Source organism: Hippoglossus stenolepis, chromosome 1, assembly GCF_022539355.2.
Source record: "Hippoglossus stenolepis isolate QCI-W04-F060 chromosome 1, HSTE1.2, whole genome shotgun sequence".
Taxonomy (NCBI): domain Eukaryota; kingdom Metazoa; phylum Chordata; class Actinopteri; order Pleuronectiformes; family Pleuronectidae; genus Hippoglossus; species Hippoglossus stenolepis.
The window spans coordinates 12,822,719-12,838,945 of NC_061483.1; the positions used below are offsets into that span (position 1 = coordinate 12,822,719).

General features: G+C 40.6%; 1 protein-coding gene across 14 annotated transcripts in view; it reads left to right on the forward strand.

Moving 5' to 3' along the window:
• The first annotated feature begins 4,434 nt into the window (after nucleotides 1-4,434).
• Nucleotides 4,435-16,227, forward strand: part of plekha7b (pleckstrin homology domain containing, family A member 7b) — a 66,258-nt gene continuing 54,465 nt past the window's right edge. For 8 of the 14 annotated variants that reach the window (XM_035160718.2, XM_047340803.1, XM_035160690.2 and 5 more), the window contains exons 1-3: nucleotides 4,436-4,890; nucleotides 5,008-5,084; nucleotides 5,211-5,268. In XM_035160718.2, coding sequence (XP_035016609.1) covers nucleotides 4,808-4,890; nucleotides 5,008-5,084; nucleotides 5,211-5,268 — 218 coding nt within the window. In that variant the 5' untranslated portion in view covers nucleotides 4,436-4,807. Of the gene's footprint in view, nucleotides 4,891-5,007; nucleotides 5,085-5,210; nucleotides 5,269-16,227 lie in introns of all 14 variants that reach the window. The other 6 variants (XM_035160649.2, XM_035160708.2, XM_035160658.2 and 3 more) reach the window with 2 other exon arrangements.

Genomic DNA, 16,227 nt, shown 5'->3' on the forward strand with positions numbered 1-16,227 from the left:
AAAGCACATTCTCAAGAGTAAAATACATTTGCATTATTGCGCTCATGGCTGGATTAACCCTGGTCCAGGTCCTGGGATATGGATTTGTTGTCGGCTCCCTATCGACCCCCAACTCTATTCTGCAGTTTCATTATTTCCCCAGGCACCAAAAAACCAACTATATATTTTGTGATATATTATAATATTGAATCAGGCCCATAATTATTATCGCATTTATATGTTGCTGCTGGTTGTGATGGACAAAATGTAAAGATTATATGGTGATTTAATCAATAACAATGCAACATATGACAAGATGATTAAAGGTTTTGTTTGTAAAATATTTATCTGCAGAGTAGAATATAGCCTGCAGTATAATTAAAGTATGAAGTAGCATGAAATTAAATCAAAATACTGAAGCACAAGTACCTCAAAATTGCACCAAAGTATATTTGAGGAAATCTGCGCTGCTCGGCTCACTTAGCTCAACAGCACATTTCAAGGTCATGAGGGTATCTTCTGTCTTACATCATTTCTTCTTCGATCAGTACTTTCTGTAATAAAAGTAAAAGGGTGTAAAAATGCAGGATGTCAACTCCCCAAACTGCAGTTTTAGTTCCATCTCAGTTTTTACTTGACTCAGGAAGCAGCAGTGTGTGATTAATGGGTCCACGTCCACCTCTCACCCCGTCTCTGCTCACCGGCCTCATGGGGAGATCTTACATGGAACCTTGCGGCTGTACTCACAGTTAATCAAACTCCTCTTCATCATCATACAGGCTGATGAAAACAGGATTATCTGTCTTAGTCATTTGGTCAAACTTTTTTTGGTAAAATGTATTGACAACACTACACTGGGGATCCATTCTTCCCATGTGATGTAGTTGGTAATTGTATATTATTTTAGTTTCAGTCTTGATCTTTTGTTTAAATCTTATTGTCTTCCCTGTGACTGTACTGTGTGAATAAGCAACTTGGTTATTTGTAAAACAGCGGCTTTCACTGTAGTTATATGCAACTGATGATCTTCCCCACTTGTACAAATAGAGACACAGGTGATTTGGGCTGCCTACAACGGGCAACACTTCCATTGTAGATGATCTTCAACTATGTTAAGTGCAGAATCACGTGCTGAGCTCTCATCTCTCCAGCAGGGAGCGCTGCTGTGATGTGTTGGCTGAGTTCAGTATTGCCGTCTGTTCTACTTCACACTCTGTTTAACAGGTAAAATATGCCCAGCACAGGAGTTAATGAGTGCATGGATAAATAGAAACTACAATAATTATTACAAACAAATAAGTGATTGTGGTAATATACACTGAAAAGGACAGAATCCTAAATCAAATATAATTCAAGAGAAAATATGTAAACTGTGTTCATATTAGATGCTGTTATACCAGCAGCCATTTGGTGCAGCTTGTATAAAGAGATAAATGTGTCGCCTGTGAGTTGTAAAAACATTGGCTTTCTACTGGAAATGTAAGTGCTAAAGGGAAAATAAAAAGTAGTTTTTATGAGCTTTTTTATAAGCAGGCACAACAAGACAATGAATATCATCTTAATGTGCATCAATTGGCTTATGATAAATATTACATCCCTGCTCTGTAGATGTCAGTTCAATAACTCAATGGAAGGAGATTCATCATTGTCTCAGGTCATAAACATGGAAACTGAAAGAAAGCTGGGTGGGATCAGCACTTCTGTTTAATCAGCAACTATATGATGATTAAACGCTCTACAAATGAGGAGGCCACAGTCTAAATACAATGTGCGTTAGGTATTTTAATTCAGGCTCTTTAAGAAACCGGTTCACACTCATTTATATACGTTACTCTGCTGAGACTGAAGTGAGAATTTAAAAGAAAAAGCATTTCAGTAAAGATATAATTGATCATGAGATAATCTTTATTACATTTTCTTCTCTTCCCCCTCTGTAAGCTGTGATTCAGCAGGAGGAGTCTCTCTCTGAGGAGAAGACAATAACATTGAGTCACCTTGCTGCATTGTGAACCTCTGGCAGCCGAGAGGCAGGAGGAGAGCAGCAGCAGCAGCAGCAGCAGCAGCAGCAGCAGCAGCAGGCAGCAGCAGAGACCGTACTGCAGAGCTTCACTGGACTGCGCATAAAATATGTGTGTATTCATCTGTATAAATTAGTATGTATAAGAGGATGGGTATGTTGTGGGGATGATAATAAATCATAGCAAGGTCAAATAACAGCAATTGAGTCGGGATACCAGATGATTACACTGCAGTATTTATGGTGCTCCAGCTACACTGTGCTTCATTTTGCAGACTGGTTGAGGAGAAAACAAGTTCATCCTGCACCACATATCACCAAACTTAAAGTGTTTGTGTGACAATTGATTAACCCAGGTTGTATTTATGCCTGTTGCAGAGATCGATCAATCCGTGCTTGACCTTACAACACAGGCAGCACCTTGTCGTCTTTAAATCTGTTGCAATCGCCTGCTGCTCATGATTCACTCTCTATTCCTTCAAAATAAAATACAGATGTGGGTGTAGTTACAGGGAAATCCAACATACTTAACAAGTGTCAGGTTTTGTGCCAGCACTAGCAACTAGAATGGATGCTGGTGGAAGGTTTTTAACTGGGATTGGATCAGGTGTAGATCCAAGATTCAAAACTTATCATCCAGTAATGCAGGCATCAATGGATTCTGCCCATTCTCTGACTACTGTGTCCTTTATGAAGACATGTGCATTTCTTTTGTTATATGTTTAGTTCTTCGCATTTATTCCTTAATTTGTCACTCTTCTGTAGACCTATCATACTTGATGATTCCTTTCTTGTGTCCTTTATGAAGAAAAAGTTGCATGCATGGTTAGAAACATAAACTTGAGCAGAGGAAATCCATTTCTTCTTTGACTTTTCTGTCAAGCAGATAAGACGTTAAAAGATTTACCACAAAGGGGTTTCTGCACAACAGCTGTACGATAATGGATTTTGAGAGGAAGTGTTTTATCTCTCACTATCTTTGAAGAACAGTGCCTTAAACCACGAGAGAATGTTTCAATGAAGCTCCCCAGAATGGAAATCACAGATCAAATATTTATAACAGATGTTTGCTGCTCCCTGCCAACTGACACAGCTTTTTACTTTCACAAAGGTAATTCTGTAAGCTGCACCTCGTAGGAAACACAAGAGGAATCTCTTCCTGGCTGTGTTGGGATAACTTTTGTTCTCACACAGTTAAAGCACATAAAGTTATATGGACGTAATCATAATAATGGTAATTATGTAAGGGTGCGTGATACGATGACGTCAAACCTTCCTGCTTCTCTTTTGGTGTTTGATGCTCAGCAAAATAAAAACTCCTGTGCCACCACTACTGTGACTTTGAATGTTTCCTGTCCTCACACAGCCCGCGTGAAATTTATGGGGAGCATTGGTAAATTGGGCAGGTCTGTTTGATGCCGTGTAAGCATTATTGTAACCTGTCACGGACGGGGAGGCTCTCTGTCCTCAGTGTGACTGCAGTGAAGGTGACGTGAGCCTGATAGACTGCACCTGAACCTTCCAGGACAATTTATGCACAGACACACACACCTGCAGATGAGCTCTGCTACAGTGACGAATCTGTATTTATATATATATAGTTCTGCGTCATAAGGTTTCTCTATCCAAATGAAAACTTAATGTCTATAGGGCCCCACTTTTTTAGGGCTTCTTGTAAAAGTCTTTATCCATTTTCTGGCTCACAAATGTCGCTGTGCATTTTATTCAAATGATTGTGTTTTTTATGCATAAATCTACTAAGTATAGTACAGATACATCCAAAAACGTTGGATGTTTCAATTTTTTTTATCCATGTGTAACGTTTTCATTGTAAACTTTGGTTTGAGTGAATTACATAAGATTGTATATATCTATACATAGAATGTATAGAAAATGCTTTGCTTTGGTAAAACTTTTAAAAATGATGGATTTTCACAGTTTTTCATCATGACTCAGAAAGTTGTTGAACACTTCACCAGTTTAAGTTGATGTCATCTGGGTTCAAATGCAAACAAACCTCTTGACCAACATCTCACCTGGAAATGTTTTTTTGTTTGTTGTCTGTTTCTTGTCTTAATCCTTTTTTTTGCCCTCCTGTATCTGTATAACATTTCCTCTGTTAGTTATTTGGATGACTGTGCTCTAAAACATCCCCAGTCACAAAGGACTGAGAACTAATAGGCTACTTTTAATTTCCCAGTCCCCCTCGGACATTGGCTGTGTCTCATCTCTTATAAACCTGTGATGAAACTGTTCTTGGAGGATGCTTTTTTAATCCATTTTTCCAATACACACACACACGCACACACGCACACGCACACACACACACACACTCCCTCTCTCTCTCTCTCTCTCTCTTACTGTACACTGCAGCTCAAACAGAGATAAAACTGCAGGTTCAATTCTTTCAGATATTCAGTACTTTAATATCCCTTATGATTGACATGTGTTGCTTTAGTGTGGTTACACTTTCACTGACATGTTCTGGGATCACATGTTGTCTCCAGGGGTGTTTTTTATCAATACTTGATGTGTGACTGACAGTGTCTGAGCTTGATGTTTAACCAGCAGCAGCAGCAGAAGCAGCAGCAGCAGCACCGCCTCTCGTGGGAAACAGGTTAGCTTCAGCTCCCATTACAACACACACGGAGCCCCGGTGGAGGTCTGCCGCTGCCCACTGAGGGTTTCTTCCCCTTTAAAACAAACTATGCAGCCCTAGCGGTGGATGTTGCCCGGGCTCCCTGGAAGAAAGTCTGCGGACTGGAGAGAGGGGGCGACAGGGGGGACCAGCCGAGGCGGAGACGAGGGATCATGGCGGCACCTCTCGGACGGGACACCCTACCTGACCACTGGTCGTACGGAGTTTGCAGAGACGGCCGCGTCTTCTTCATCAAGTGAGTGGCCGCAACTCGCCTCCGGACACGTAACGAGTCATTAGTAACGCGGCGGGGAGGATGTTTAGCGGCTCTATTTCCTTTATTATCGCTCAGTAACAGGTGTCTCTCTTGCAGCGATAAAACTCGTAGCACCACTTGGCTACATCCGCGCACTGGTGAGCCGGTTAACTCGGGACACATGATCCGCTCAGGTACGACAGGGGGGGACGGAGGTTTCTGCTGCAGCGGGGGTTTCTTTCTGTCTGTTTTCTGCCTGTTTTCTGTCTGTTTTCTGTGTGTGTGCGACTCGCTTCAGTGTGTGTTTGTTCGCCCTGCAGACTTGCCCAGAGGATGGGAGGAGGGCTTCACGGACGAAGGGGCCAGCTACTTCATCAAGTGAGTGGCTCGTGAGCGAAAAAATCTGATCTCATTAAGCTGTTTTACATTGTGTGTGTGTATGTGTGTGTGTGTGATATGTGTGTGAGAGAGAGATAGAGAGAGAGAGAGAGAGAGAGAGAGAGAGAGAGAGAGAGAGAGAGAGAGAGAGAGAGAGTGTGTGAGAGTGAGAGTGTGTGTGTGTGTGTGTGTGTGAGAGAGAGTGAGAGTGAGAGAGTGTGTGTGTGTGTACTTGTGCTTCGGCATTTTGATTGGTCCTCATTATTTCAAACTGTTTGAGGGTTTAAGACTTGGTTTAGGTTTAGGACTAGAATTAGGTTCAGGTTTAGGCATTTAGTTGTGATGGTTAGAGTAAGGGGCTAGGGAATGCACTATGTCAATGAGAGTCTCACAACTATAGAGAGGCAAGTGTGTATGTGTGTGTGTGTGTGTGTGTGTGTGTGTGTGTGTGTGTGTGTGTGTGTGTGTGTGTGTGTTGTGTGTGTGTGTGTGTGTGTGTGTGTGTGCTTTTCCACTCTCTTCCTCTGCTAACACGCTGGATCTGCTGCCACCACACACTGAAACTAAACAGTCCCGTGTTGTGAACGCACCGTTTCATCTGGTAACATGCATGTAGGTCTCATGACAAATGACCCGGACACATGGATGCACACACTCGGGGTCCCATCTGATAGGTGAAACCAATTTTCTCCGGCCGCACTGTGAATGGAGAGCGGCAGTGCCGAGCAGGACAGGAGGAAGGCGGGCTATTAAAATTCTCCTCACATCCTCCATGCAGGACCTCTACTCTCTCCATTAGATAGGTGCATAGCCTTGATGTGTGTGTGCGTGAGTGTGTGTGGCAGTGAGAGAGAGACTGCAAAGGTTGCAGGAGAGGGGTGTGACCATGTGGTGACAGAGATGTATGGCATGATTGCATTATTGAGGCGGAGGGGACAAGAATTCCCAAAGTCACACACCACACTGTGAAGTCGTTTTTATTTGGTTAGATTTTCACGTTGGTCTCACAATTATACATAATGATAATAACAATAGGAACAAGTAGAAGGACACCCTCAGATCACATCCCTCCGCCACGGCTGATTGGCCACTTTATCACCATATTGCATATACATATGTTGAGATCAGCTACATCCAGATCATTATTCAAATCCACACCAAGTTACACCTGTTCATAGATATTAGCAATCTAAACCTGCCTGATTTCTATCATATAGATCTTTGCATTATCTCTGGAGAAATGCATTAAAACGTCTGCAAGGTTAAACAAAGTGACAAATAATCCCTAGATCTGCCCCATAATCAAAACCACTCCAAAAGTGAATGGGCTCCCATCCACCAAGTTTCAATAAAATGAGTTCAGTTTTACGTGATCCTGCTAAAAAACAAACAAACAAATAGCAGTGAAAAAGGAGAAAATAATGAATTAGGCTGGAAAACAATCACATCTCTAAATCACACACAACATACCTCCACCGAGGCAGAAAACAATCCTATACGGGATTATCTAGTTCTTATAAGTAGAAATATAAATGAAAAACATTCTGGATCCACCCCTTAATCCGCAGTTTGGTGCAAATCCGTTTTGTAGTATTTGAGTAATCCTGCTAACAAACCAACAAAGATCCCTCCTTGGTGGATGTAATAAAAGAGCACAGAAAACAGTAAAGGTAATTGTAAAATAATGAATAAAGTGAACACATAAATGTCACATAAAGTAAGTTACAGATAACATAATTAAACAGAAGCCAGACTGTAAAAAATAAGTATCAAACAGTGTTTTAAAACCAGACAGTGAATATTGTAGTTGAAGATCCTCATGTCAAATATTCCAGAGGGTTGACGCCCTAATAGTAAAAGCCCTGTCACCCCTGGTGTTCAACCTTCATGAGGATATGACTATCAGGGTCTTGTGTGAAGATCTCGAGCTACGAGCTGTGAGGAGTGATTTAGACGCTCAGTAACTCAGTGCCATGCAGGGCCTTAAAAGCCAAGAGTAAAATTTAAAATCCAATCTAAAAGGATCGGCAGCCAGAGAAGGGAGGCTGAAGTAGGCCAGGGCTCAACATTAAGATTTGTCTCTTTATACGGGACAAGTGGATTTTTTTATAGGGCAAGTGTAAAACAAATGTGCTTGTCCCACCAGACAAGTTAAAAGTCATGTGCAAAGAATGTCTTTTCCCTTTATGTGCCTCTCAGTCATGGCTGTACCCACCACTGAGGTCACCCAAGGTCCGGACCTCAGTCATTTTTCTCACATAAAAATAATAAAAGTAATTGCCACAACGAACTCTACTGTGGTGCAGCAAAGATGTGGTGTAACACCAAGAAGACCAATTTTCTTATCTGATCACCAATGTCAATGACTTTGTGTCTTTACTCGACACAGTGGTTCTTTGACTATGTCAGCAAACTGGATAGATATAGTTGATTCCACCAAAGGGGGATGCAGTTAACTTGAGAATGTTTCTTGCTGACTACTTGTGGTTCGATGTCTTTCATTGACGTGAGTAAGGGAAGAGCAGGATGAGGAGACTGAGAAAAAGAGAAAGACAGAAAGTGATTGAGATGAGAGAGGAAGAGCAGGTACTCTGCGAAACGTGAAATCAAAGTGAGATGAAACATCTTAAATCTTCTCTTATTAAACTTAATGTTCTTTCTGAATGTTCAAATTTCCGACTATCGATTTGAAACAATCTATTTTTTACCCAAATGTGTTCAACTCAGAATGGCTTGACCGACCAGTGAGGAGTTCATCCAAGTCTACTGCAGAGTAGAAACCCTTCAGGCTTTGCAGCCCGGCCAATTGCCAAAGAAAGCACTTAGAAGAATAAGTGTTACCACTGCACCGTACGATTCAAAGAGAGAAAGAAATGTGTGCAAAGCAAATGTGTACACACAGAGACAGAAATATGCCTTTCCATTGTTTTTGTTAGATTTATAAAACCTCTTTATTAATAAACCATCATCACACTAGTATCACAATCATTATTAAATAATGATCAATAATGAATCTATAGAGCTCATATAGAAAGACTATAGACTATAGAAAGTGCTTCACAAATCAGTGGCAAATGAAAAGACAATTAACAGAGAAGTAATAGCTGGAATGTATATACTAATTAATTTCAATACTAAACGAATAATTTAAAATTAAGTATATAATGCACACTGCTGAGTGTCTTAATGGTGTGTGGTATTATTAATAAAACTATATGTTACTATAACCTCTTTAGTAAAATTCACATTCCTCAAAAGGTCATTGCCGAGCTCTGATAGAGCTGATATGATCTTGCTTTTGTGGTTTGGTTAAAAGTCACGCTGCCGTGTTTTGCACATCCTGAAGTTATGCAATCGAGTTGTGGCTACGGGATGTAAACACTGTAAACGCTGCATTACAATAATCCAGATGAGACGTGACAAAAGCATGAATCACTCTTTGAAGATCATTAAAAGAAATAAACGCTCTCAAGTGGATAAGGCAGGACTGTGCCGGTCTTAAACCGTGGGATTGGAGAAATTCCCAACTCCAGCTTTCATTCCCATCTGCTTTGTGTTGTATTGGTTTTAAACTGTGGGTATTTGTGTGGTTTCTGGTCTGTCGCTATCAATGTGTATCAGACCGTTAGTGTGAGAGAAACCAGGCCACGGCAGCTTCTATAAAATCATGCTAAAATCAACTGGATAAGTCAGGCTGACAATGACTTCCAGAACGCTGCAGTAAGACGAAGTGGAGAGACTTGAATTCCTCTTTGGAGCTGGATCTTTTTGAATTAGTGACTCCTCCTTCAGTAGCTTGTTTAACATTTTGCACAGTTCCACTACCCGTAGTCCTGTCATCGCCCTTTTAGTTTGCCCCATTTGTTCCAGACAGAAGGCCTGTATGGGGAGGTTTTAAATCCCCAGAGCTGTCGTTTCTCTGCTGTTGATAGTTACTGGCAGTGCCTGCTACACAGAAATAAGTATGAGCAGTCAAATTAAATAATCTGTAATAGTTATTTTAAAAATCGATCTAGTCAGGGATTTTAAATTACAAATCATAAATAGAGGTCGCACTTAATCCAACAAATGGATGTCAATAGCCACTTGGAAAGAAATGCTGGCATCAAAATATGTGTGCTGGAAAAGAAAACAACCTAAAGTGGTTTCGACTAACAAATTTGTTGCTGCTGACACATATTGTGTTTAGAATAAAGGTGGCCTTTGTGTGTCCCTTGTTCAATCACTTTCTCTCTCTAAGAAGCAAGAACAATGCGACAGTGAAGTTGTGTGATATATGGTGGCCTAAATGTCAGGGCGGTTAAATCAGGCGACTACTTGTTGCCCAGCTGGATGGTAGAAGGATCCTGTTTTGCTCCGACTCTCTGCTTGACTCTTTGTTGCTGAGGGCTTCTCGGAGTCAAACAGTGAACAGGAACAAACCAGGACTATTCTCGTGTCTCAGGAGGTTTATCTTGAGCACAGTTGACAACCTTCCACCTTCTCTTGGTGTATTTGCCAAAAGGGGTAAAAGCTGGGTCATTATTTTCATTACCTGTTTTCATTGATGTTTTTGTGTGTGTGTCAGAATGATAACTCAAAAACTACTGAACAGATTTAAATGGAATTTTATGGAGTGGGGAGGCATGAGCTGAGGAAAATCCCAGATAGTTTGGCAGTGGATCTGAGAATTTCCTTTCTCTTTCTTAAAAAGATAACATCAACAGAGTTATGTGCTCTAGTTTGTGATGTAATTGAATCTTGAAAAATACAGCGACCCATTAGTTCAAATTAATTGTCTCTAAATAAAAAGATGAATCATTCAATTTCAACCAGAAATGAACATATTAATATTGAGATAAAGATCTAACAATGATCACACTATTATGTTGTTGTCTATGTCAGGCAGGTCAAAGTATGATGCACATAAATAGCAGTAATACTAAAAACCTAAATTGTATATAAAACTTTATTAAATTGCTGTTAGACAAACTGATTCATCTTTGTTTAATTCTTGAAGCAGTGCGACCGAGAAGTTGGTGGGTGTTCAGGGTTCAGGAGAGAAATGGCTGATTGGTGTACAACTTGTAATGTGCACGAACTATTCATTACAACCCAGTGAGGAACATTTAATGTCATTTTCTCATTGTGGGTGATTTTATCTGCGGTGGTTTATTTGATTTACTGGGCTCAGAGATAATGCCATGATGATAATGGTGTTTCTGTATGTGTCCCTTGTGTCTATGAGGTAATTAAAGGACGTGCCGCTTGTGTCGAGCTGTAAGAGTGACACGGACCAGGTTAATGTATTAATACTTTGGTTTTAAAACATGAGTTGGTTTTGATTAAAGGTTTAAAACAGGAATATTTGTACAGCTTAGGTGCCAGACTGAATACATGAAAGATGGCTTCTGGCCAATGTGATATTAAAAAAATTGTAAAGGGACAGGACAACTTGGACTTTGGCCATATTTCAGACGTAACTTTTTAGTTAGTTAGTTAGTTTTAGTCTTTTTAGTTTTGAACTAAACCACAGACTTGAAGTGAACAATCTGACTTTTAGCATGAAGCATGTAGGTTCTTTCATATAAACCAGTGTCGTCCAAACCCCTTTTTCTTCTGACCTCTCCATTGTCCAGGAAACACACAGACACAAACTCTAGCAGGAAGTCGACACGGTGCTGCCGTGTCAACAGTCGGTAGATTTGGTTTGTGTTGATGGTGGAATTTAGTTGGATACAAAGGAGGGATTGTTCAGACCCCGTATTTATTTACACATCGTCCTTTTAGCCACCCTGCACTATCTGATCAGTGTTTGCTTTACAAGAAGTGTAGCGAGTTAAAACCCTTTTCAGTTTCTCAGCTCACACTAATTAAGATTTATTCATGATAAAATATATATATATATATATATATACATTTTATGAACTGTACTTTTGATACACTTGCATTAACAAATCAATAGAGTGAGTGAACTGTGAAGATTGGAGGAGGGGATTGTCAGAACTGAGGGGCGAGGTCTGTTGTCATCTGTGGCAGCAGATTGAGACGGAGTGTGACTGACTATCATACTTCTTGCAAATCTCCAAGGAAGTGACCCAATTTGGAAATAATCTTCCAGAATCATTGCACTTTCAATCCCAGAAGATAATATGCTGCAGATGTAACTGTTCTGTGTTGCTGGTCTGTGTGTTGAGGTCTACAGGTGTAATTACATCTATAATCAAGAAAGCAATTAAACATGAAAATTGACACGTGTAACAACAAGATGTGTGTAACTAATTCTAAATTAAATTATAACACAACTAAGTTAAGCTTCTTTTTCAACTTAGAGCAGTAGACTTTATCTGTTATAAACTTTAATGTACTCTCAGTCTGTTAGCTAAATATGAAGAATATGCATATGATTAATATTAAGAAGTTGTGTTAAGTAATTTTCTCATAAAAGGAATCCAGTTCAATTAGGTTTACTCTCCAGCACATTCGTGGCACTCAGGAAATGTGCAATTCTATAGCTCCCTGAGGGAAAAAATGTCCCCAGTGAGGTACAATGGCGTCCTGTTGAGGACACAGTTCACATTGTTGAGTGGACTTACAATAGCTGTGGGACAGTCCAGGAAGAAGTGTTTGATATCCACCCTAAAACTCACAAAAGTGGCTTCCCCTGTTTCTGTCTCAACTCTCAGCAAATGTGATGAGCCCATCGATATTGCATTGTTAGATCTTTAGTGGTATTTTTAGTGTTCATCCGGTCCCCTGCTGCTTAGGTTTTTAGGTTGTGCTTGCATTTTTTTAACTAGCTGACTATTTGTTGTGGACAGTGTGGATTACTTAGCCATGGGATGTTTTGGGAGTGTTGAAGCAGGGCATTTTAATAGATAAAAATTAGTCTAGTATCCTTACAGGCCCTTATCTCAAGGCTGACTTAATGAAGGTTCTTTTTCTACCAACAGAAAATCCATACATTATTGCAGAATTAAAAACATCATTGCGAAAAAGAGAGGATAGAAACTAGCCCCAAGGTCCTAACCATATCCCTAACTGAAGCACTGACTTGTAGGTGATCTTTGTGCTCTGTCAAGAAAAGTAATTGCATGTCCGGGAAAAAAAGTATTTCAAAAGCAATTTGTGCCTCCCTTCTGAGCTGTAATATTTTACCCTTGACACTGGACGCTGACCTTTAGTTTAAAAGTGAAGTAAAACTTCCCTCTGAAGCTGCTTTTCAGATATGAACTGAAGTCCAGACACCACTTCAGAGTGAGTCCATGTGAGAATACAGCAGGAAAATGGAAGGAAAAGTCGCAGTGAGCTATGGGCGTGTCGGAGTCATAACACACAGTGGACGCAAAACTGGAAGAATATAAATATCTCAGGATGAAAAAGAGGTTCCATACACGTAGAAGATGGTAACGAAGATGTCAACTTGGAAAGCCAACAAGATTTGAGAGCTTTTGGTAAAACAGGCCGACGCTGGTGTCAATGTGGTGGAAACAAAAAGACCAGATTTCAGCAGCAGGATTTACATTCCATGTCGTGTCTCCTGCACGTCGCTACCCGAGCACCACCTCTTGACTGTGAACGTGTCTGACTCGGACAATCTCCTGCTGCATTCTTCATATGTGAAAGGCAAACTCCGACTCCCAAGTTTCACACTGGACATTGACTCAAACTTTTAAAGTGAGGTAAAACTTCCTTGTGTTTCTTTGTTCAGGGCCACGTCACTTGACTACAATGGATTTAGGATATGACTTTGGTTTGACAGACAACACTTTTCAAGTGTTTTCCCAACTGGTCCAGCTTTGGACTCAGGGAGGAAGTTGGTGCATTCAGTCGTTTCTTCTTTTTTTTCTATTTTTCCAAGAAGCAGCAGAAACTCACCTGTGATATAACTAAGTCATTCTTTACTTTAGAAGTTGTCAATGCTCAGAGTAAGACTGAGACTATGACCTCAAACTTCATTGAAGCTTAAAAACACAATTCAAAGGTATTAGTTTAGATTTCCACTGAGTGTAATAGATGCGACTGACTGCTGTTAGATTTGCTGAGTAGCCTAATGTTTGCACTAAGGACTGTGCTTGTAAAGGAACGTTGCTTGGTAATCTTTGTTGAGTGCCATGGGAATGAAGAAAGACTTAAAAAAAACATCAATGAATACCAATTACTAACAGCCTCACTTCACTCCTCACTGAAAGTCTACTTAAGAAGGACAAACCCTCTGTGGATACTGATATAGAAACAGATATGTTTAAATCTGTTGTGTTTACTGAGAGAGTGATCATGTGTAAACAGTGTTTGGATGTTACAGACAAGCAGGTACAGATGAAACTGCGTATGTCATTAGGCTCATCCAAGTAGAACTTTCTGTCACAGATGTTTGATTTAATAAGATCCCAGAACACCAACAGCGTTCCTACTGTACTTGTGCTCCAGGGAGTGAATACTAATTGCATATTTATATAGTGCAGGTGTCAGAGACTCAGACGCAGTTTCTACATTTTCCAAATAATTTCACACTTTCGTACACTTTCCCAGTTCCTGCTTACTGTGAGAAATGACTTACGCACATTGCGTGCTGTGTTGCAAGGATTTGCCCTCATAGGGTCCCATGGGGTCCTGTGGGTACCATATTTCCTAAAGCTGTGTCTTCAGACTCTTACACCCTCACTTTATATAGATTTTAAACCTCTGAATTGAAGAGGGGCCGACACAGTGCTTAAGTGGGAGCGTTTACATGTTCTCCCTGTGTCTGTGTGGGTTTTCTCCGGCTTCCTCCTACAGTCCAAAGACATGCAGATTGAACTGGAGATTTTAAATTGTCCATAGGTGTGAATGTGAAGGGTTGTTTGTCTCAGTATGTTTACCCCGTACCACAATGGAAATGTGGTACGGATGGATGGATGAATTGAAGAGTACCTGACGGTACAGTAGGATGCACTGACACTTGTACTCTGCAGCAACCCAAAGCAGACATTGACACCAAGGCATACAGGAAACCACAGCTATTATCTTCAGTGTTACTATAGTAAATATTTATATCAGGGACTTTCTAAATGGATTCATCCGTTTTTTACTGAATCTGCTCTTTGCCTATAGAATTTGTAAAATGCCACTGTCATTGATTGATTGAGTTTTGTTTGACAGGTTTCAGTTTACAGCAGAGGTGGCTGACAATCAGCTTAAGCATGTTGACATGCCTATATTTAGAATTATATTAAGTCCAGAACCCCTGTTATTATCATCTTCATCAATCAGTTTTCCTTTTTCCCATTTTTTTATACCAACATGGTGTCTGGTCATGCAATTCATCTGTTGCCCAAATATTTATCACTTTACTTTACTATGTGTACAGTTCAGTCCCTCTCTTTTCTAGCTTCCCTCAAGCAGTTTGTTGAGACAGTGACCTTCAGCTGAAAATAGATTCTACAAAATGCTTGTGTCATTCTTGACAGGCAGAATCTGGATGGATCCGACTACTCCTGTTTTTTCTTTGCAAAAGATGACAGGCGAATAGAAAACACCAAACTCCTGTACCGTGTCGAAGGGCTTTGTCAAGTTAGACAGACTTCCTGTCTTTATGTTGAAAAGCACCTGCTGGCTGATGATTGTAGTCAGAAGGATATTATTAACATTATACTGTGGTTGAGTCCATTTTACTTTTTTTTGCCATTGAAGAACGAAGCTGAAGCTGAATCACAAGAGATGAGCTGTAAACATATGTGCTCTTAAGCCATTTTTACTGCAGCATCCAATTCCTGCTGTTTGACAAACACAACCTGCTGCTTGTTGCAATTCTCTTTCCACCATTGCACCATGTTGCAGTGCAGGGAATGAAAATGGTGAATGATCAGGCTGAATGCATTTCAAGGTCAGGAGAAGAGCAAATTGCTCTTTTGCGTCATCATAGAAATAATAATAGATGGAATACATAGTAATAAAATATAATATGAAATACAAATAAGGTGATGGTGGAGCAATGAGAGAGCGGGATTGGTTCTCTCTCTTTCTGACCCCCACACACACACACACTATACATGTAACATTATTAACACTTCATTCTCCTCCAACAGACGCATGTAGACACAACCTTGCCTTGAAGCATGAACCATTAATCCCGTGAAGATGGCAGCAGCGCACATGCTTACAGCATCTTTAACAGCGGATGCGGTAATACTGAATCTGATATAAGGAGTCCTGTAGGGTGATTTATGTTGACCATTTGTCATTATCAGTAGGTCCTTGTATCATGTTTAAAGCGTGTACGTCTATTATGTCTGTGCATCTGTCTTGTCTCCCCGCTGGTGAGGCGGCCTGTCCGTTCACTTGAGGCCAAAACGATTTATAAACAGAGCTGTGTTGTCAATATCACGTTCGCGGTAACTTATCACGAGGCCTGTGACAGTTAGACAATACAGACTGTTTGCTCCTGTCGGCGGCCTACAAATAGTCCGAGGTTAAAGTGGACTGAATAAAAATGATGGAAACAAAGAGGAGATTGAGAGAGCTGTACAGTGGACAGTTGTGCTGAAAGGAAGCTTTCCATCAGGACTTGGATGGACTTGCAATATTTAACCTGCAATGAATGAATACGTAAAGAGCTGCGGACCTGAGGTGTGCTCTGTAAGATGATATACATTTTCTAGAATGAGTCAGTCACTGTCCAGACAGCTTTGAGCTGGTTGTCCAGTCAGAGCTGGAGCTGGAGCAGGAGTCAGAGCAGAAACAGAGCAGATGAGATGCCCGGGCTGGGATGGGGACCTGCTGCTGCAGCTGCCTGCCCCTCGGTCAGGGGTCTGACTCAGCTGATCATGAAACAGAGCTGGTGTCTGAGCTGGAGCCCTCCAGTTTGGAGGAGGAGGAGAAGCAGATTGAGACAAGGTAACACTGGTTTAATGGTATTACACAGTAACATTTAAGTTGCTGCTTTGTGTGATATAGAGGTTTTTATACACCAGATTTACTGTAATAATGTACAGTCAATGT